This window comes from Seriola lalandi, unplaced genomic scaffold (genome assembly GCF_002814215.2).
Source record: "Seriola lalandi dorsalis isolate HSWRI2012SDOR001 ecotype SW California unplaced genomic scaffold, Sedor1 jcf7180002054418, whole genome shotgun sequence".
Classification (NCBI taxonomy): Eukaryota; Metazoa; Chordata; class Actinopteri; order Carangiformes; family Carangidae; genus Seriola; species Seriola lalandi.
In genome coordinates, this window is record NW_019524971.1 from 308,898 (window position 1) to 327,939 (window position 19,042).

Here is a 19,042-nt window from a genome sequence, read left to right on the forward strand (position 1 = left end):
TGTTCAAACCTTTGAAACCACCATTAAATAGTGCACAAACAAAGACAAACAAAACAATGACAGTGAACTCTGAATGTGCCACGAGAGGCCGATGAATGAATCAATTAATCAGTCAACGCATCAGTCGCGGGCAAATGGGTGGAAATACAAGTGAATAAATACGCAACAACCACAATGAAAGGATGACCTGATTCTTTCAAGCCTGCCCCCTTTTCCCCTCCGAAGGACACGCCTGACATCTTGATGGAGCGGAACGATCCAAAAATAACCATCTGAAGGGGTGTTTTCAGAAAACAAACAGCTGTGGACCCTTGCCTGCCTGTGCCCGGAGTTTGGTCCGATCCGTCCACAACATCACTCAGTCTGACAATGCTCCACTTCTTATCTCAATTCCTGAACTGGGAGCTATGGGAAGAATGGCTGACCCGACTGGATGGGAGTTCCCGAGGATACATGATTACTACTCTAGGACAGGACGAACCCCGTTTCTTTCTTTGTTGAGATAGTTCAGTCTTGTCCTACATGGAGGATTGACCAACTTCCAGAAAACACAACATCATAAAAGTAATTCATGTATTTTCACTGCTACTAGATGCACATATTCACACACACGGGTCAGTACCTGTTTCTCCCCATCTTCTCATGGTCTTTGACGACACAGTGCAGCTCTGCTCCAGAGTCCAGAGGAATCCCCTTCAGATCCCATTCGAAACCCTGACAGAGAAGACGGGAAACAACATATGTAGAAAGTGAAAATGGGATCTGGAAGGAAGAAATCTTGACAATTAAAAGACACTTTCACAGCGCTGATGTTTAGGTAACTGCCGGAAAGGTTCCCCTCGGGAGGCACACGGCAGTTATGACTTTGCTGGCTGCTCTAAATGGTTGTGACACTTGACGTTAGCATCCAAAAATCCTGAAATTAGAGTCTAAAAGAGGTTTGATTGGGAAGCTCGTCTCTATTCCACCTCTACTTTAAGATTTAGGCTGAAAAGACGAGCATATTTGCACATTTAAAACCTCTATTACAGCTTTAATATGAGGACTGAATGTGTTTAAGTCCGTCCTCAGTTTCCTTTACCAGCAGCATTTTACCTGTAATGCTCTGAATAAATGATGGATTTGAGGACGTACCTCGTTCCAAACAGGGTTGGGGTTGTTCTTGATCACCTTTGTCTTCTTCTTGGACCCTGAAACAAGATGTAGAAACCAGAACATTACAAGACAAACAAACAATGTGACTGTGTGCTCTGAGTTAGCTTAACTTTAGCCACCTGCTAGATAGCTTACAGGCTAGCAGGTTAAATTTAAGCCTTTTGACGATCCTGTTCCAATATGAAAGATGTCAATGACGGTTTTGTCAATACTTCCCACCTGTGTGTAACAATAATTCCTAATGATATTTTTAATTTATTGAACATTAAAGACGAGGTAGAGCTGGAAGTGGATGGTCCACATATGAATCTTACACATCAACAACATTACATTTCACGTTTTAAACACAATAAAAAAATAGACTAGACTATTAGACTATTTTAAGAGTCTTTTTTGTTTTAGAGAAAAATTAAATCAATATTTTTCAAGACTTTTCAAGACCTGCTGATACAATGCGAACTCATGTACATATATTTTCAACTAAAATGATAATGAAATGTTTTTCTAGTTAATTACGAAACAAACTGTCGCAATGTGGGAGACAACTTTAAACCAACCAACCAGAATGAGGTGAAGAAGAAACTTTTCCAACCACTAAACATTTCACACAATCATGTCACAGTTTTTTTTTTTTTTGGTTTTTCGGTTTTGTGTGTATGTGTGTGTGTTTACATGTGCATGTGCATGTGTGTTTACATGTGCATGTGTGTGTGTGTGTGTGTGTGTGTGTGTGTTATCTTTCTGCGGCTTCCTGTAACATGAAGTTCTGAGCTCTGATTTCCTGGCGGTTGGGCACTCAGACAGGATGCAGGGCGTAAGACGGACTAATAAACTACCAGGGTTTATCATTAGCTACTGAAGAGCTCTTTTCACACACACACACACACACACACACACACACACACACACACACACACATACATGAACACAAGAATGTGAATTATCACATTGGGCACATGTATCATCATTTCCACTTGGTTTGAAGTTAAGAAGCGGAGCAGACTCGCACACACAGGTCCAGATGTTCTTTCCAGATGAAAGGAAACAGAGACAATGACTATTGTCTCGTTTTAGAAACTACTCATTAATTTCCATGAAATTAAAACTGGACACAGTTAAAAGAAGACTAGACTAAGGCTGCGTCCCAAAAACCACGCAACGTACTCATCCCATACAGTATATACTAAATAATAATCATCATAGTTTACTGTTTGAGCAGCGAGTGTAAAAATATCAAAATGCAGTTTGTATTGACGGAAAATTTTAAATTACACATGATGTTAAAAAAATCTACTGACAGTTCAATTTCGCAACTGAGATTTCTTGGTTCTGTTGCAACATCGCCGAACAATTTTATTTAATGTATTTTTTATCTTTACATCCGTGTAATTCTGTATTGAATTGAACATTTACAACTAACCCCAACCCTAAAACCAAGTCTTAACCCTCAAACAACCATTTAAAATAGCGCGCACACACACACACACACACACACACAAATTATTTCTCTCCAGACACATACCCTGAGAAAGGTTGTTTGCTTTCCTGTTTTCGGAGGTATTCACCCAATGTTAGAACACAAACACACCCACTCATTCACCCCCCCCCCCCCACACACACACACACACATACACACACACACGTACACAAATACCTACGTAAGTGTACCTCCGTTCTTGGAAGATATCTTTAAAAATACCTCCACCCTTCCACAGAAGGGTTGAGAGGTTACGTTATATTTGTGTGTGTGTGTGTGTGTGTGTGTGTGTGTGTGTGTGTCTGATATTTGAGTTAGCATCTCAGGAACAAGAAGTGGCACAGTGTTGACTTCCTGGTTGGTTCAGCTTGGCAAAGGTTCTGTCATGAGCCCAGAATAGAACAGACTTTGAGCCCCCCAGGGCTGAGAAACTCATGGGAAGCCTAAGTTTAGACCCGGGCTGCGGGTCTGAGCGCTGCTGCATTTGTCGCCACTTTGAGTCCAGGAACTAGAGTCTATCAGTGGGTACCCACTTTTTAAACAAGAGTTTAGGTTGTGGGGTGAGACTAGCTTTAGCATAAGGCTAAATATAATGCCATGCTAGCCTGGTTCCTGAACTATAATCACCGTCCACGTCTCAAATCGGAGCATTTGAATTTAAATAACGGTGTGTTTAAACAGTGTTTCCCTGCTCGCAAACAACTGAACCAGCTTTTGTGTAAGTTAAGTCACTTTTACACGGGTCAGATAACGAGCTAAGACCCGCTAACATCAGGCATGTAACTAGCATTCACTTACAACACAACACCTGGGCGGTCACGCTACTTTTCGCGCCTTTTCGTCTTTCAGAGCTCAAACAACGTAAACGCACCTGTCACCTGTCCAGCACGTGCTGTTAAAGACCCCTTCAGTTTTTAACAGTGTTAACATGTCCATACGAGGTTTTTTTAATGTAATACATGACATATCATGAGCGAAATAAGCGGTCAGCACCATGACTGAGCAATTCCACTTTTGAACGAATGACAGTCTCGTAAAAAAACGGTTTCAGACAGCCGCGGTTTAATACGTCATATAACCTTCGTAGACCGCATCCTCCAATGGATGCAGCCCCTGAACCGGGACACAGCTCATAAATCAGCAGCGACTCCCTGACACAGGTCAACGATGAACTTGTTGTCTGTTATTACAGATGTATCTTCCACCGACTTATTTATTTAGTCAAGTGTCTCGATCCAGAACAAGGAACTTGTCACTGCTAGAGGACAATGCGAGGCTGCTGTGTGTGTGACTGTGTCCAGGCTATAATTAGCAGAGGACAGGGTAGCAGGGTTGCCAGTTTTTATTTCTGGGTTTGACAAAGAACAACACTTAAGAGTTCCAATAACAACGCTTTGACCGGAAATCCTGCCCTCGGCAAACAAACACAAGCACATGTTGTCACATTTAATCACATACACACATGCTTCATTAAACTTTCTATATATTATCAGTCGTAACGTCTTCTCTTTTTCTTGCTCGTCAAATCTCCACATGGTGCATTAATTCAGTTGTTCAAGACCAGCCTCGTTACAGATATGAATTCCTCCGGATGTGTTTTCTCCAAAAAAGCTTAAAGGCTCTCAATGTGTTGCAATTTGTCAGAAAAGTTTACGTTGCAACAATCACAGAGAAAGTATCGCTCTCTCTGTATTTAGCTTAATGTGGATTTATTAGTATTTTCAGATCTTTGTTTTATTTTAGAGGAAGTAAAATGTATATTTACAACATTTATTTGCACAAATTAAAACAGTTAAATTGGCAATATTTCTTTATCACACACAGATACTCTCTTTTCCCTCTCCTCCCACAGCTTCCTTGTCTGATTATTATCATCTCTAATTACTATACATGGACATGGTATCTGTGTTTCAGGAGGGGAGGAAACTCTCTCTCTCTCTTTCTTTCTCTGCTCTAAATTCCTGAAGTTGTTGCAACTCAAAGACATAAACAACCTCAAGAGCAGAAATCTGTCTTTTTTTATTTCCACAAATGATCCTTCAGCTTCTCCGAGACTATTATCAGTCAATGACTTAAATATATTCGAGGAGATGTCTTGTAATAATGTGACATTTACGTCAATCTGCCTTGTCTACTTTAAGCTTTAAGTCCCTTCTGTGATGCACAGACGTGGATCTATGAGGAGGACTCTGCTAATTTAAGATCGGGGTCGTTTACAGTTTGATTGATGAATCATTCTCTGAGAGGAAAGTTGCAGAGTCACAGAAATTAAATGACTCCCATGTGTTTCACTGTAAGAGTGAATTATGATGTAGACCAGAGTCATTAAGACTGACCCAAGACAAGAAGACAGGAAGAATGTGGGAAGATTAAAACCTCTTAAGGAGCCTGTTGCGAAATTTTTTATTGTTGTTTCCTTATTTTCCCAGACTCAGAAACCAATCAGTAATCTAGAGTTCAAATCATTAGAAAACTGACTTACAGTTTTGGTAATTTATTAATCATTAAAGTGATTTTTAAAGCACCAGCTTCTCAAATGTGAAGATTTCCCACTTTCCTACGACAATTTGAATATGTAAACTTGAGCTTAAGGGAATAACGATGGTTATTTAATAGTTTTCTGCGTGTTAATTGCGTGAAACACAGACACACAACTTTACAACGACAACTGGGCTTAAAACCCTCTCGAAGATCAGCACCACAAGATGTAGAATAGACGACGTATTTAAATTTAAAGTCAATTTAAATATTGACTTTAAATTTGCGATAAATTTGCAAAAAATGCAATAAATGGAAATTCATCCGTGCTAGAGAATCAGCTGCTGGTTGTTGTTTTAGACCTTGAGAGACACATTTTCTTTAACCTGTGCTGTCTTCACCTAAGTCTTGATTTTAGGATTAAGAGTGGAATCTGGTTTAAGTTGAGGTCGGGTTAAGAAGGTTCCCACAAGTAACACAAGCTTGTGTGTGATGGCACCAGGAAACCATGTTCGGACAAAGGCAGGAAGTTAAGAGCAGAGCTCACCTTATTAAGAAGGCAGACACTGACTCGTGGAAAGTACAACAACAAACCCATGGAAAAACAGAGAGCTGCTGAGGCCAGGTAGCCAGGTCACTTCCACCTCAGTTCATTTGTTTACTCTGAGGCAACTTTCCGCCATCTATACTCTCTAACACACACACTGAGACTTTACTCTTGGACTTGAACAAATAAATTATAACTCAGGAATCTCTGCAGGGATTGGGCCACCTACATTAGTGTTCTCCAAGTTTTGGGAGTCAACCACATGTTGTTAAAAGTTGTTAAAATGTCAGTTCATTTAAAGCATAATTATGAGCACATCAGCCTTCAACTTTAACTCCAATCCGAGTTGATATCAGAAATTTCTGACACTCTGCCAGCTTGTTGGCAGAATGGCTGCAAATGCACCACTATCGTCATTCAGGTCACTATTTCCCTCTGGCAGCTGGTGGAGACCAAAACCGGAGCTATTAGAGAAGAAATATTGGCTTTACATTCACCTCGTGGGCAGAAGCAGGACTCAAAATAAATGATAATGTTCCTATGTGACTGTTAGACGTGTAAGTAACTGTCCATTTTTAAGGTGAATACATTGTTTTCATAACTTGTTTCCGCTGCCCCCAAGTGGCCAAAAACAAATCTGCTATTGTCGGTTTAAAGATTTGAATTTAGTTGAGACTTGAAAGAAACCCTTGATGAAATCCTGGAACAAAAACATAATACAGCTACAGGACGGTTGACTTACATCTCGACTCCCAGTTTGAATATAAAGATGACAGACTTTGTATTCTCTACAACAACGCCTGAGTTTCCTGTATCACATTGCTTTGTATCGTCTTTTACCAATCAAGTGTATCTCCCATGATCCCCTTACCTCTGAAGGTGACACTAGCCAGGGGGTCAGAGTGTCTCAGGTTGTTGGCCCGCTGAAGAACGCAACGCAACATGGCCGAAATCTCAGCTGAGTCCAAAGCCTGAATCCCGCGGGGGCTAAAATAACTCGCTCAGGTGATTCTGTTTCACCAGGTGAGATCCAGGGCCAGAGGGATGGTTGGGTACATGACCAGAGGAGCTTTGACAGTGATAATAACCAATGAACCCGACCGCCAAAACTGGCCACCAAAGACAGATAAGTGGCAAGAGTAAAAGTATGAAAGAGAAGCAAAAAGGAGAAATATTGTGCTCCGAAAAAAAAGATAAAACTGCTTGAAAAAAGAGAAACCGACTCTTTTATCAATTGAAATCAAAATCAAGGGATTTTTTAGAGTGTCGTCAGTAGTCCTTCTTTGGCAAAATGGAAAAGTCCCAACATTGCGAAAAACAAATTATCCACAGATTGTTTCCTGTTTAGTCTCACAGCATCTGTCAGTCTCCGAAGCTACAAAATAAAAGCTCTTTTTCTCAAGAGGAGACGTGTCTCGACAAAGCCGGCTCCTTTCTCTGTCTGACTCCCTCTAACGCACTCGAAGGGGAAAGAGGGCAACAAGCGAGCATGTCGGGAACTCACATACACCTCACATCCAGAGGAAATCTCAACATTTCCTGTGCTCTTTTCCTCTACTGTCTCCTGGTTGTTTCCTACATCTTTGCCTCTCGATTTGCCAGTTCATTCTCTGCCTCACTCCACCTCTCTCTCTCTCTGCTTTTATCCCTCTATTTTACTCTCCGTTTGAACATTTTATGGGCTGATTTTAACTGTCAAAGCTTTTTAAAACCAGTGCAGCAAAAAAATCTTAAACTTTTAAACGTATTCTTGTTGAAGAAAACATTTGACTGCATTAAAAACTGTATAGAAACTGTAACAATTTGCGGTGTGATTGATTAATCGTGCTTATTTAACATGAAATGATTATGTTACAGATTTAATACAGAAGTGAAATTTGCTCCAAAACCTAAAAAGAGGAACTTATCTATGAACTGATACATGCAGATCCCACACTCAACTTGGCCCTGTCAGGGTCTTTACAGAGGAAAAGACATGACCTAAGACAAAACAGTCCCTGAGGCGTGGTAGGCCGATCAAGATCAAGTCAGGTCAACAAATCCCAAGGTTTTCTTTGGTTTTCAGAGTGAGAGAGCTTCATTAAAAACATAAAAACCTCAACATCTAAATGTGTTTTCCTTGAATCTGAACACGTTCAAGGGAATTTAAGATCTCAAGATTTTAAGAATTCAAAAAGCCAAGTCAACACATCATCACACAGATGCATGAAGAGCAGCACATGCTCAGTGAGAGGGTGCCACCTGCAGACATAATGCAGGGCATACACACCCACACCGCCAAACAATAATATGAGGACACGAGATGATAAAAAAAAATACTCTGCCATGTAACCTCCGTGCTAGCCTTTTTTAATTTTCCACACATCCTTTAAATGTGATGAGCTGTGAGCAGAAGACGTGATGCAGCAGTTTCTGAGAGCGGACGCAGCAGAGAGCGTGTTCAGCTCTGAAGCAGATCCAGTATCAGATCTGAGCCAGTGAGGAAAAACCTGCAGGCGACACTCAGCTGTTCAGTGACGTTTCATGGTGCATCATCACTTCTTGTCCGGTGAGACAGGACACGGCTCAGAGTGTGTGACTGTCGACTTACAGGAGCACGTCTCCTTTATTATTCACGTGAGCGCTGGAGCATCACACTGTAAATATCAAGTGTAAGTATATGAAATATAAATAAAAAATGTAGAAACCATATAAGAGCTCATTCATAAACTCAGCTAACAGCTAGTGTCACTGATTTGATTCATTCCAGAGATTTTTCGAGATTTTTCAACATGCACATCACAAACACGTGTGTGTGTGTGTGTGTGTGTGTGTGTGTGTGTGTGTGTGTGTGTGTGTGTGACACACTACAGGAGCTGACCTATATCACACAGGGAAACTTTTGTGCGGCAGTATCGACAAAGTGTCATGAGTTCATGACACATTTAGAAATCTCTGCGTCTTCTGTATATACACTGGGCTCGACTGTAGTCTGCTGCAGCCTAAATGAAATACTGCAGGAGAAAGCATGGAAGCGAAAAGACAGACCAGAGAGGACAAGAGATGAAACATGGGAGATGTGTGTGAGAGAGAGACAGAGAGAGAGAGAGAGAGAGAGAGAGAGAGAGAGGGGCCCATGAGGATAAACTCTGCTGAAAGAGCAGTGGTGGTAACTATAAACACAGCCATGCCCTCCCGGAGACACACACAATCTTTTAAGCCCCACATCAACTTCACATGAACTTTCAACTCTTTTTACAGGAGAAGAGAAAAAGTTTCCACATGTTCATTTGGTCACCTGAATATTACTTAGATCATGAAACTATCCTTCCTCAAAATGAAGCGGTTTACCTCGTGGGGACGGGCTTTTTGGAGGTTTGCACCCCGACAGTCTCCATCATCACCTCATCTCTTCTTTCCCTCTATCCACCTCTCTCTTTCTTTCTCTCCCTCTCTCAGCCTCGTCTCTCTCTCTCTCCGCCCCACCCCACACAGACTGGAAGCCATGAAAGACGACTGGCAGAGGGTGTCCAATAATAACCTCTCAGCTGTTACAGAGAGAGAGAGGTTTGTGACATCCCAGTCTTACACAAACACAGTTTGCTATTTGTACATGAACTTTATCCTTAAATCTTTATCTCTTCTTCTGACTCTCTCGCTCTTACCCAGACTTCTCTTTCAGTCTCCCGACCTCCTTCTCACACATGAACACACACTCCCTCCTTCCCTACCTTCATAGATGACTTGGCAGTAGGCATCACTGATGTCGTCGTCCGGCGTATGCAGACGCTCTGCACACAGAATAAACACACGCAGCATGGCTCACACACACACACACTCACACACACACACACACAGCAGAGCTCTGTCAAATCCCCCCGGCAGACACCATGAGGTCCATATATGGGCGTCAGTGTATCCAAGAAATATCCTTAAAATGAGAATAGATCAATAACAGGAAGAGAGAGAGGGAGAGGGGGAAAAATGGACAAGAGGAAGAGAGAATGAATTAAGACTAAGAGAGCGAGTGTTAGAGCTGCAGCTCTCAGCTGTTGTACTCGTCCCCCCAACTCTCTCTCTCTCTCACACACACTCAGGGCAAGCAAGGTGCACTGGCTGACTCATGCACAACACACACACACAGTCCCTTCAATCACAGCTGGCTTAAAGGGCCAGCAACACACACGCACACACACACACACACACACACACACACACACACACACACACACAGTGGCCTTTATTTTCAGGGCACACATGCCTTCACACAATTAACAATGCCATCCCTGCCAACTTAAACCAACGCACGTGGGGAGCTCACTCACGCACGCACACAAACACACACACACACACACACACACACACACACACACACACACACACACACACACACACACACACAGACAAAGGGTAAGAGTGTGTTTGGAAAAATGTGCTTGTTGATGCAGATTGATGCAGACTGACAGAGACAAAGAGGAGATAAGACAAGAGTGTATCATATACATCTAAATGGAAATATGAATGAATGAATCACATGATATGACATCTGATATAACAGACTGAAACACACCTTCTCATGACAGTAGCAGCAGCTAATCCCCTTAAATTCAGGGCCTCTCCAGTCTCATGATTTGTGCTGCCTGTGTTTCCTGTGCTGAAAGTCTCTCTCCTGTATCTTCCTGCTGTCTGGCCTGTGTGTATAATAATATCTGATAACTGTTCTCAGACAGGTGGAAGCTGAGTCAAGGGCAGCTAGTAGCTGTAGCTAGCTATAGATACTAGTCTGTAGCTTAGATGCAGCGGCAGGGAAGACTTTTTAAATCTGGAGAAAGGATGTTAAAAAAAAAATCAAAACAATCTGCAAATCAGTGTCTAACTCTGTGGAAAAATTAGTGAAACAAGGAGATCTGGAGTTTAAGACGCTTCATGTGACCGAGTGTTAAAACCTTTGAGTCCGTGAGGTTGTTTCTCACGGTTGACACTTTGAGGAACCACAACCTTTTAACATTTCATGTTCACTTTCAAATTGACTGGAAAAAGAGAAATGATGACACCAAAGTGAGGAAATAAAAAGATCCGGCATGTGCACATGAGGAAAACTGCTCAGGAATGGTGGTAGACTGTGGGCAAACATCGGGGGGATTCCTGTTGCTCTTTTATTTATAGTGCGACCCACTGGGCTTGAGCTATGTCATCAACACATTTAGGGGATTGTGTGTGCACTCTTGCTGGAGGGAGCGGGGGGGGGGGCTGGGGGGGTTGTTAGTACTAAAAATAAGAAGGTGGACCTGATTGTGTGTGTTCATGCAAACTGCAGGTTAAAGCTCTGAAGTGCATCTGCATGAACTATAGTCATGCTTTAATTTCTCTGTATGCTCAAACAGTGGGCATGGGGTAATGGTGGCAATCTCTCCTTAGTCTTTACTAAACCAAAAACACAAGAATAAAAACCAAAAACACACGAGCTAAAAAAAAACAAGAGCAAAAACCAAAAAGATAAGAAAAAAAGGAGTAGATTAAATGGATAAAAACAGTGTGTTTATAATAAACAGGCTCAGTGGAAGAAAACCAGATAAAACATAGGCGTAACATCTAGGTATTTCATATATATACACATTTTATTTTGTAAATACTGGTACCGATGGGGAACAGTACTAGAAACAATGGTACTAACCTTTTTCTTACAATGGAAGAGTAAAAACACGTTGTATTACAGCTCACATGCAGGCTGTGGTTTCACTCATTGACTAACATTATTGTATTGTGTAGGAGAAATTACAACATAAAAGAAATTACAGATGTGTCCTCATCAGAGAGCAACACACACTATTTATGTCATAATCGTGTCTTACGCTTCATTGTATGATTTGAAACAAGTCAAAAAATACGTGTGTAGTTCTCAAACAGCTCATAACAGGTCCGAGTAGAAAACAAATGTACCTTTGTCAAATACACAGCTGTGGAGGGCTTTTATTGTTCTTTAATGTTTAATATGGAACCTAGTAACTATTATTTTAATTCTATTGATTACACTGTAAGATACGTTGGCTGTAAATATACTTTCCTCTAAAATGCGTAATTGTTATTCAGTCTGGTTCTATCCCGCTTTACCTATATTTACCAGTAGGAAACAGTAAGTATTTTGTTGGTGCAACAAAATCACATTGTAAAATGCAATTCATATTTTAAATGTTACATATAAGATCCCCTTTCAGTCCCTTCTTCATGAAACAACTAATCTTACTTTATGTGATATTTTTTGTTAGATGTGTCTCCAGAAATGCATTGCAACACAGCGTCTTCCATCATATCAATTAGAGGCTATTGATCCTGTAAATGCTCCTCTTCGGAGAGGCTGGTGTAATCGAATTTCCTCTCAGATTACTCAAGAGCTGATGGAGGATGCCTGAAGGAAGGCGACCTGCCGCTCTGAAAAACACTGAATGTTGATTCTCTACAAGAGCTGCAGAGTGCGTTCTTCATCTACAGGAAATGAACTCAGTTATGAATTTGGAGAATATTAATTAATAGAATTACTTCATACACCCAATCTAAGCATCCACCTGAGTTTATGAGGACAAATGGGAATTAATTCTATTGGATGACACCCGAAACTTGAATTTTTAAAAACTATAACTGCTGTAGAAACTGCAACAGAAAAGCTCCTGAAAACAAGCAACAATTGGGGGGGGGGGGGGGGGTGTCAAAACACTTTCACAATGAACCTTCAGGGGTCACTGTGGTTGTAACATCCAGTTTGGCAATGCTAACAAGGCGTAGAGTGACGTCTGCTGGCAGCCCTAGTTTCAGCAGTTCATCTTTCAGCTGGAGAAAGAAACAAAAAGTGGTGCTGAGATATGATGGTTATGAAAAGGCAGAAGTGAAACAAAAGCAGTGATTTATCACTGTGTAGTTCTTCTGAATCATTAGAGGTAATTGTGGGAGGTTACAATACTTGAATTTGACGTTCAAATGCTACACATTTGCTCCTGGCCTTGTTTATACAAGCTCCAGCCCACACCAAACATTCACAATATTACATGAGAAGAAACTCACTTGTTGTATAACAGTGTTCCTGATGTAGTCATCAGATAGTGGAAATGAAGAGGTGATCCTCGTTCTCAGACCTACGACGACTAGAAGCACAGTGACTCATTATAATGCAGAAGTGTGAGTAACTGAGTATTACAATACAGTTCAAATGCCAATTTCTTTTATGTACTGTACAGTATGTCCATAAACAGGTGATTGTGTAGCGAAAACGTCTCCACTCGTCATACTCACCCTGACTTGTGCCATTGATTACAGGTGCGGTGGATGGAGGAGTAGTTGTAGTTTGTAGAGTGGTTGTAGTTGGTGTAGTGGTTGTAGTTTGGGGAGTGGTTGTAGTTTGTGGAGTGGTTGTAGTTAGTTGTGTAGTGGTTGTAGTTTGTGGAGTGGTTGTAGTTGGTGTAGTGGTTGTAGTTTGGGGAGTGGTTGTAGTTGGTGTAGTGGTTGTAGTTTGTGGAGTGGTTGTAGTTGGTGGAGTGGTTGTAGTTTGTGTAGTGGTTGTAGTTGGTGTAGTGGTTGTAGTTGGTGTGAGTTGTTGTAGTTTGTGGAGTGGTTGTAGTTGGTGTAGTGGTTGTAGTTTTGTTGTGGTTGTAGTTGGTGTAGTGGTTGTAGTTTGAGTGGTTGTAGTTGTGTAGTGGTTGTAGTTTGTGTGGTTGTAGTTGGTGGAGTGGTTGTAGTTTGTGTAGTGGTTGTAGTTTGTGGAGTGCTTGTAGTTGGTTGAGTGGTTGTAGTTGGTGTAGTGGTTGTAGTTTGTGGAGTGGTTGTAGTTTGTGGAGTGTTGTAGTTTGTGGAGTCGTTGTAGTTGGTGGAGTCGTTGTAGTTGGTGGAGTGGTTGTAGTTGGTGTAGTGGTTGTAGTTTGTGGAGTGGTTGTAGTTGGTGTAGTGGTTGTAGTTTGTGGAGTGGTTGTAGTTGGTGTAGTGGTTGTAGTTTGTGGAGTGGTTGTAGTTGGTGGAGTGGTTGTAGTTTGTGGAGTGGTTGTAGTTGGTGGAGTGGTTGTAGTTGTGTGTGAGTGGTTGTAGTTTGTGGAGTGGTTGTAGTTGGTGTAGTGGTTGTAGTTTGTGTAGTGGTTGTAGTTTGTGGAGTGGTTGTAGTTGGTGGAGTGGTTGTACTTTGTGTGGTTGTAGTTTGTGTAGTGGTTGTAGTTTGTGGAGTGGTTGTAGTTTGTGTAGTTGTAGTTGGTATAGTGGTTGTAGTTTGTGGAGTGGTTGTAGTTGGTGTAGTGGTTGTAGTTTGTGGAGTGGTTGTAGTTTGTGGAGTGGTTGTAGTTGGTGTAGTGGTTGTAGTTTGTGTGGTTGTAGTGGGTGTAGTGGTTGTAGTTTGTGTGGTTGTAGTTGGTGTAGTGGTTGTAGTTTGTGTGGTTGTAGTTTGTGGAGTGGTTGTGGTTGGTATAGTGGTTGTAGTTTGTGTAGTTGTAGTTGGTATAGTGGTTGTAGTTTGGGGAGTGGTTGTAGTTGGTGTAGTGGTTGTAGTTTGTGGAGTGGTTGTAGTTTGTGGAGTGGTTGCTGGGTCTGTAAACAGAAGTGAAAATAAAAGACTAATTACATATGATCTTTATCAATGCTGTGAATCAGAAATGGAATTTGTAACATTAGAAAAACAAAGAACGGCTCTACTCACCAGTTCCAACAGTCACAATGACACATCGAAGCTCTGAGTGATACTTCACTGAACTGTGGTAATAAATCAGTACAGTAGTTTAGTTATTAAATGATGTTAAAAAATTATTTTTATGTTTTCATTTAGTCCTTTTGTTCAATTTGTTTTCACATGTGCAAATAATATTAACTTAGGCCTGTCGATGCAGATGGGAAACAACTCTTTAAGGCTGCTTCGTTCAGTCGATTACTTGATTAATCGACTGACTACAGACTATCTTAATAATCAATACAGTTGTTTTAGTAATTTTTCTACATTAGTTTAGTTTTATGTATTTATACAGTATTTCCATATACTTTTCCTTGGTATATTGTTCATATGACAAGAGACTAACTTGCCTTGAATTTGCCTGGACGACAAAGCAAATAGGATGGCTTTCTCCATCTTCATCTTGAGACGGTGTCCACCTCAGGACGTACTCTCCTGCTGCCGGTGTAGTCTCTTGTATATTGTATGGCCCGCTGTACAGCAGCTCAGAGATGCTTCAACAAATAGAAAAGGGAAAGATCTTTTTAAGTTAAATAAAAATATTCAAAGCCTCTCCACCCACCAATGACACAAAGTTGTTTTCTGTAATGATATGATCAGAATGCTACAGCAGCTGACTCAGCTTTCTTTTTCACTCTGTTTCCTTGTACCACAGAATGTTGATGAGTCATACAGTAGGTCATCATTAACATGTGATATTTTGATATTAAATGTGTCTTGTTTTAACGTACATGGAGAGATTTGCCTCTGCTTTGATATTGATTTCCAGGGACTGATTGACAGGTGTGTACAGCAGAGCTCTGTTGGCTGGGGTTGGAGGCAGGAACCTGGGCAGATAGAGTCCCTGTGTGCAGGACAGCACCGGAGGATCCACTGGAACAACAGAGAAAAGCAAACTTCTCTAAAGATGGCAGAAATTTTCTTATCAGGAAGGTCCGGAGGGAGATGCTGTTCAAACCATCTGACAAGTGATTCTGTTAAAGCATACTCGGCCCTTAAGAGTCTAGTGGGTCTACGCTAGCTGCTCTGTTTAATGTAATATGCTTACAATTACAATGCTAACATACTGATATTTAGGTATATGATTTAAACCATCACAGTCTTTACTGTTTAGTTTTAGTTTAATGTTTTAGTATGCTAATATTTTTTGTTTTGCACATATATGATCACAAAATATTGGACAAGTTTAAATTTTCACCCAATGACAGGGCTACACATGAATGTCTGAACTAAGCAGCAAGACATCCATCCAATAATTGTTGAGACATGTCACTCAAAACCACAAATATGAGCCTCATTGTGGCACAAGCCGAAAAATCAGGGATCACAGAAGTTACTAGGATTCATCATCTGGTAACCATGAATGTTGGTACAAAATTTCATGACAATCCCTTTATTCGTTGTTGACACATTTCAGTCCTTAGCAAAGTGGTGGACTGACAGACTGTCCAAACCACCCACAGTGCTAGCTAATGTAGATACGCATAAGTCGAAGCTGTCAAAACAGGAAATCTTACCCCATAAAACAAACTGGATAGGTATTTTGCTGATAGCGTCGTTTGTAGTTTTCACCACCTGCAAACCATTGTTTTGAGTCAGGGTGATAGTCTGTCTGGGGAAGTCCTCCATCACCAGCTGGACCGCATACGGTCCTTCATTGCTGCGACTGGTGGGGCTGAATGACAGAGAACACGACTGCAAAAGAATTTGAAAAAAGACACAGGTCAGACAAGGTCAAAATAAGAAAAATATTTTGTCAGGTAATGAAATTCAAGATGGAACAAAAAAACAAAACAAACAAAAAGAAAACAAGTCCCTACACCGGTCGACTCTCCGTCCATTATGTGACATGATACCAACAATGGTTACTCACTGATGCAAGGCTGAGAACAGACGGTGGTGTGCAGGGGTTACACTCTCCCAGTAATGTGTTTCCATATCTGCATTTAACCTCGTCCCCGTCAGGGTCAAACGCCAACAGGTTGAAATCTCTCTGACAGTTTGAAGGAACTCTGACAGGGAGAAAACAGAAAACAATGTGCATTTTGCCATTGTGCGACCCCCCCCCCCCCTTGTCAAAATGTGGCACTTAAATTGTTTTTAAAATATAGAATGTGGATAATTACTGACAAAAACAGGGAGGAGGTTTACCTCACAACAGGCACGATGGTAGTCTGTGGTGATGTGTTGGCTTTGCCAGTGTCTGACCGGTTTCTCAGTTCAACCAGAGTCACAGCTTTCCACCTTACGATGCCATTTCTGATGTTATTTATCCAGTTACCACTGTTCAACCTTTGGTGGAAGATCACGGAGAAGTCAGTTATTATTGTGCTGTGCTGGCAGCACTGATCATTAGCATTAATCAACTGGATGCAACAACTTAAACACAGGAAGTTTTTGGACATTTTGAGTTTGGATTTACTTAACCATCAGTAAAATTTAAGATTTTTTGTTTGCTCTTTTCACACAATGGATGAATGGATTGTGCAAATTTTGCAGGTTCATGGGGCACTCACTCGAGCTGAAACGGAGCGTTGCTAGAAACCAGACGAGTTGACTTTCCCTCCGTCTGGCACCATTCTCCACTGCTTTCCTCGTCGACCTTATTCTGCACTAAACTCTCAGTCCCACAATTATTACTAGGACAATTCCAACTTAAATTTCCGCAAGAGTGGAAGTTCACCTTGTAGCGAAGCACCACCTATAGTATTAAAGTGAAAACATGTTATGGTTTAATGCCAACATCTATGCGATGTTATTTTGTTTGTCATAAAGTCACTTTTCTTCTTCTCCTTTGTTCCACTGTTCTTTTAGTGATGACTTAAAATACAGCATTTACTGCATTTTCTAACCTTATAAAAATAATTACTCAAATCACAGAAATACTGATTTCACTTTCTGTCACAAGCTGCTTTTACTTATGTGCTGTCAAATACAAAATAGTACAAATACAAAAATACATACCCTGCCAGTGTTTTTTGGGTAGTAGGTCATCACTGTCCCCAAGAAATGAGAAGCCTGGGAGATGCTGACCAGCAGCAGCAGCAGCAACAGAGAGAGCGACATCTTGAATGTGTTAGTCTCTCTACATAAAGACAGCAATTAAATACCAACACTGACACGTACAGTCAATAAACAACCCCCTCTTTCGCCCTGCCTATTTTCTCCTGCACGGAAGACTTCTCAATTTCAAATCAAACAATGAACCAGGAAATGTTCCGGTATGAGGAAATGTCTTGTATCCAGGTTTATGAAATAATGTGCACGATTGACAAGTGGTGCAGTGCAAGGAATGCAGTTGTTCTAACCAACTGTCCAATTGTCAGTCGTGCAGAAATGAGATTCATTCGTAAACAGAAGGTAGAAATCATGTCTTATCTTGCTCTTTCATGCAAAACTTCAATGTTTTGTCTACAAATTGACTAGACTTGTGCTTGTATTTTGATGTGAAGCATTTAACATGCTATAACTCTTTGTAAAAGTTCACCTTCTTGCCTCCCGCCCTGACACAGGTCTCTCTCTGAGGTTCATCTTCAGAAACTTCTCACAGTGCTTATTTTGGGTTGATGTTCTGCAAGCGCTATGTACAGAACAGGTCACAAATGGTGGCAGCTGCATGTTTCACCAAAGTTTGTCGCTTTCAAATTACAGAAACATTTCCTTGTGTATTTATCTGAAACTATTGATGTTTATTTTGATTAGTGAAAGAAATTCAAAATGAATACAAGAGGGAATGGTTTTATGCTGCAAAGTTTGAACATTAGGCCTAATGCAGGAACCACTCAAATGAACAGATTTTGTTCTTAGGTGGCACAGACGCATGATTTAAGAAAACTAGCAAATCCTAAACAGTTTCGTCTCAAATGTCATGTACCGTCTTTTTCTTCAGACATGGTTCCCTAACAAGGAACAATGAACCATTTGATGTCTGAAAAGAGTGAGCACCCAGGTGGAGCCTTGGTTTTGTCTGGCATGTTTATGTCACGCTGCCTATTAGCAGCCGTTCTACTTCCTGTTCTTGACAGATTTGACGGTTTCACTCACCATGACAGAAAAGTAAAGTATCATTTAAGATTATGTCTTTAAATAGTGAACTTTCTTTGTATTTCAAATTAACTAAAATGTGTTAATTTGTGAAAACTTGTATGAAGTTATTTTGTTAAATACTTACCATCGATGCAGTGTTGTATGTTTCATGTATACAGTACCACGTACTGGCTTCCTCATGTACACAGCAGGTAACCGATTTTTCCTCCATTCATTCAGCGGTATATCAATCAGTGGATTACAGAAACAAGGAAGAAGGAAAGTTCATGTTCACCGAGGTCACATTCTTTCTAGTTAATTAGTTGATAAATCCAGTGGTTCCCAAACTTTTTCACATCTTTATCACAAGTTAGACCACAGAGCCCCATCTGATAAGATTTTCTGCTTTTAAATGTTTTATTACAGAGTGTTTTAAACCCCTGACCAAGATACTCATGTATTCTGTCATTGTGTTGATTATGGATGGAATTTTAGTGAAAATAAATTATTCCCCTAAGCCACTTTCAGAACCACTGGATTAATCAACAAGTTCACACGAGAGAAGTCAGAAACATCAGCTTTTTTTTTTTTGGACTGTGCTGTGCACAGGAGCCTCCACATCTGACAACATATCAATCTTTAATGCAAAGATTGAGCTCTACAAAGACTAGGACAGCTTCAGTCG

General features: G+C 40.8%; 2 protein-coding genes and 1 long non-coding RNA gene across 10 annotated transcripts in view; all 3 read right to left on the reverse strand.

Annotated features, from left to right (window-relative positions):
• dysf (dysferlin, limb girdle muscular dystrophy 2B (autosomal recessive)) overlaps positions 1-9,683 on the reverse strand; it is a 69,017-nt gene extending 59,334 nt beyond the window's left edge. For 5 of the 8 annotated variants that reach the window (XM_087175132.1, XM_087175129.1, XM_087175130.1 and 2 more), the window contains exons 1-3: positions 9,368-9,682; positions 1,135-1,190; positions 623-714 (exon numbers count right to left, since the gene is read on the reverse strand). In XM_087175132.1, the coding sequence (XP_087031258.1) occupies positions 623-714; positions 1,135-1,190; positions 9,368-9,455 (236 nt within the window). In that variant the 5' untranslated portion in view covers positions 9,456-9,682. Of the gene's footprint in view, positions 1-622; positions 715-1,134; positions 1,191-6,528; positions 7,133-9,367 lie in introns of those variants that run through there. The other 3 variants (XM_087175126.1, XM_087175127.1, XM_087175133.1) reach the window with 3 other exon arrangements.
• Positions 9,684-12,323: 2,640 nt separating this feature from the next.
• Positions 12,324-13,042, reverse strand: LOC111657896 (uncharacterized). Its single transcript, XR_002760960.2, has 3 exons — positions 12,921-13,042; positions 12,693-12,772; positions 12,324-12,461 (listed from the first exon to the last, which is right to left on the reverse strand). It is a non-coding gene; the product is annotated as an uncharacterized LOC111657896 (long non-coding RNA).
• Positions 13,043-14,585: 1,543 nt separating this feature from the next.
• Positions 14,586-17,428, reverse strand: LOC147818881 (uncharacterized). The gene is made up of 7 exons (XM_087175134.1): positions 17,296-17,428; positions 16,848-17,032; positions 16,483-16,623; positions 16,205-16,343; positions 15,849-16,026; positions 15,063-15,204; positions 14,586-14,825 (listed from the first exon to the last, which is right to left on the reverse strand). Exons 1-7 carry the CDS (start codon positions 17,395-17,397, stop codon positions 14,600-14,602), a joined length of 1,113 nt encoding a protein of 370 aa, XP_087031260.1. The 5' UTR covers positions 17,398-17,428; the 3' UTR covers positions 14,586-14,599.
• Between the last annotated feature and the right edge of the window lie 1,614 nt (positions 17,429-19,042).

Excerpts from the sequence above, each read along its gene's own strand:
- LOC147818881 (XM_087175134.1), bottom strand. The coding sequence starts at position 17,397 with ATGTCGCTCTCTCTGTTGCTGCTGCTGCTGCTGGTCAGCATCTCCCAG. Across the intron at positions 17,033-17,295 it reads ACCCAAAAAACACTGGCAGG|GTGGTGCTTCGCTACAAGGT; the intron begins GTATGTATTTTT and ends TTAATACTATAG. Across the intron at positions 16,344-16,482 it reads ACCATCGTGCCTGTTGTGAG|AGTTCCTTCAAACTGTCAGA; the intron begins GTAAACCTCCTC and ends TCTCCCTGTCAG.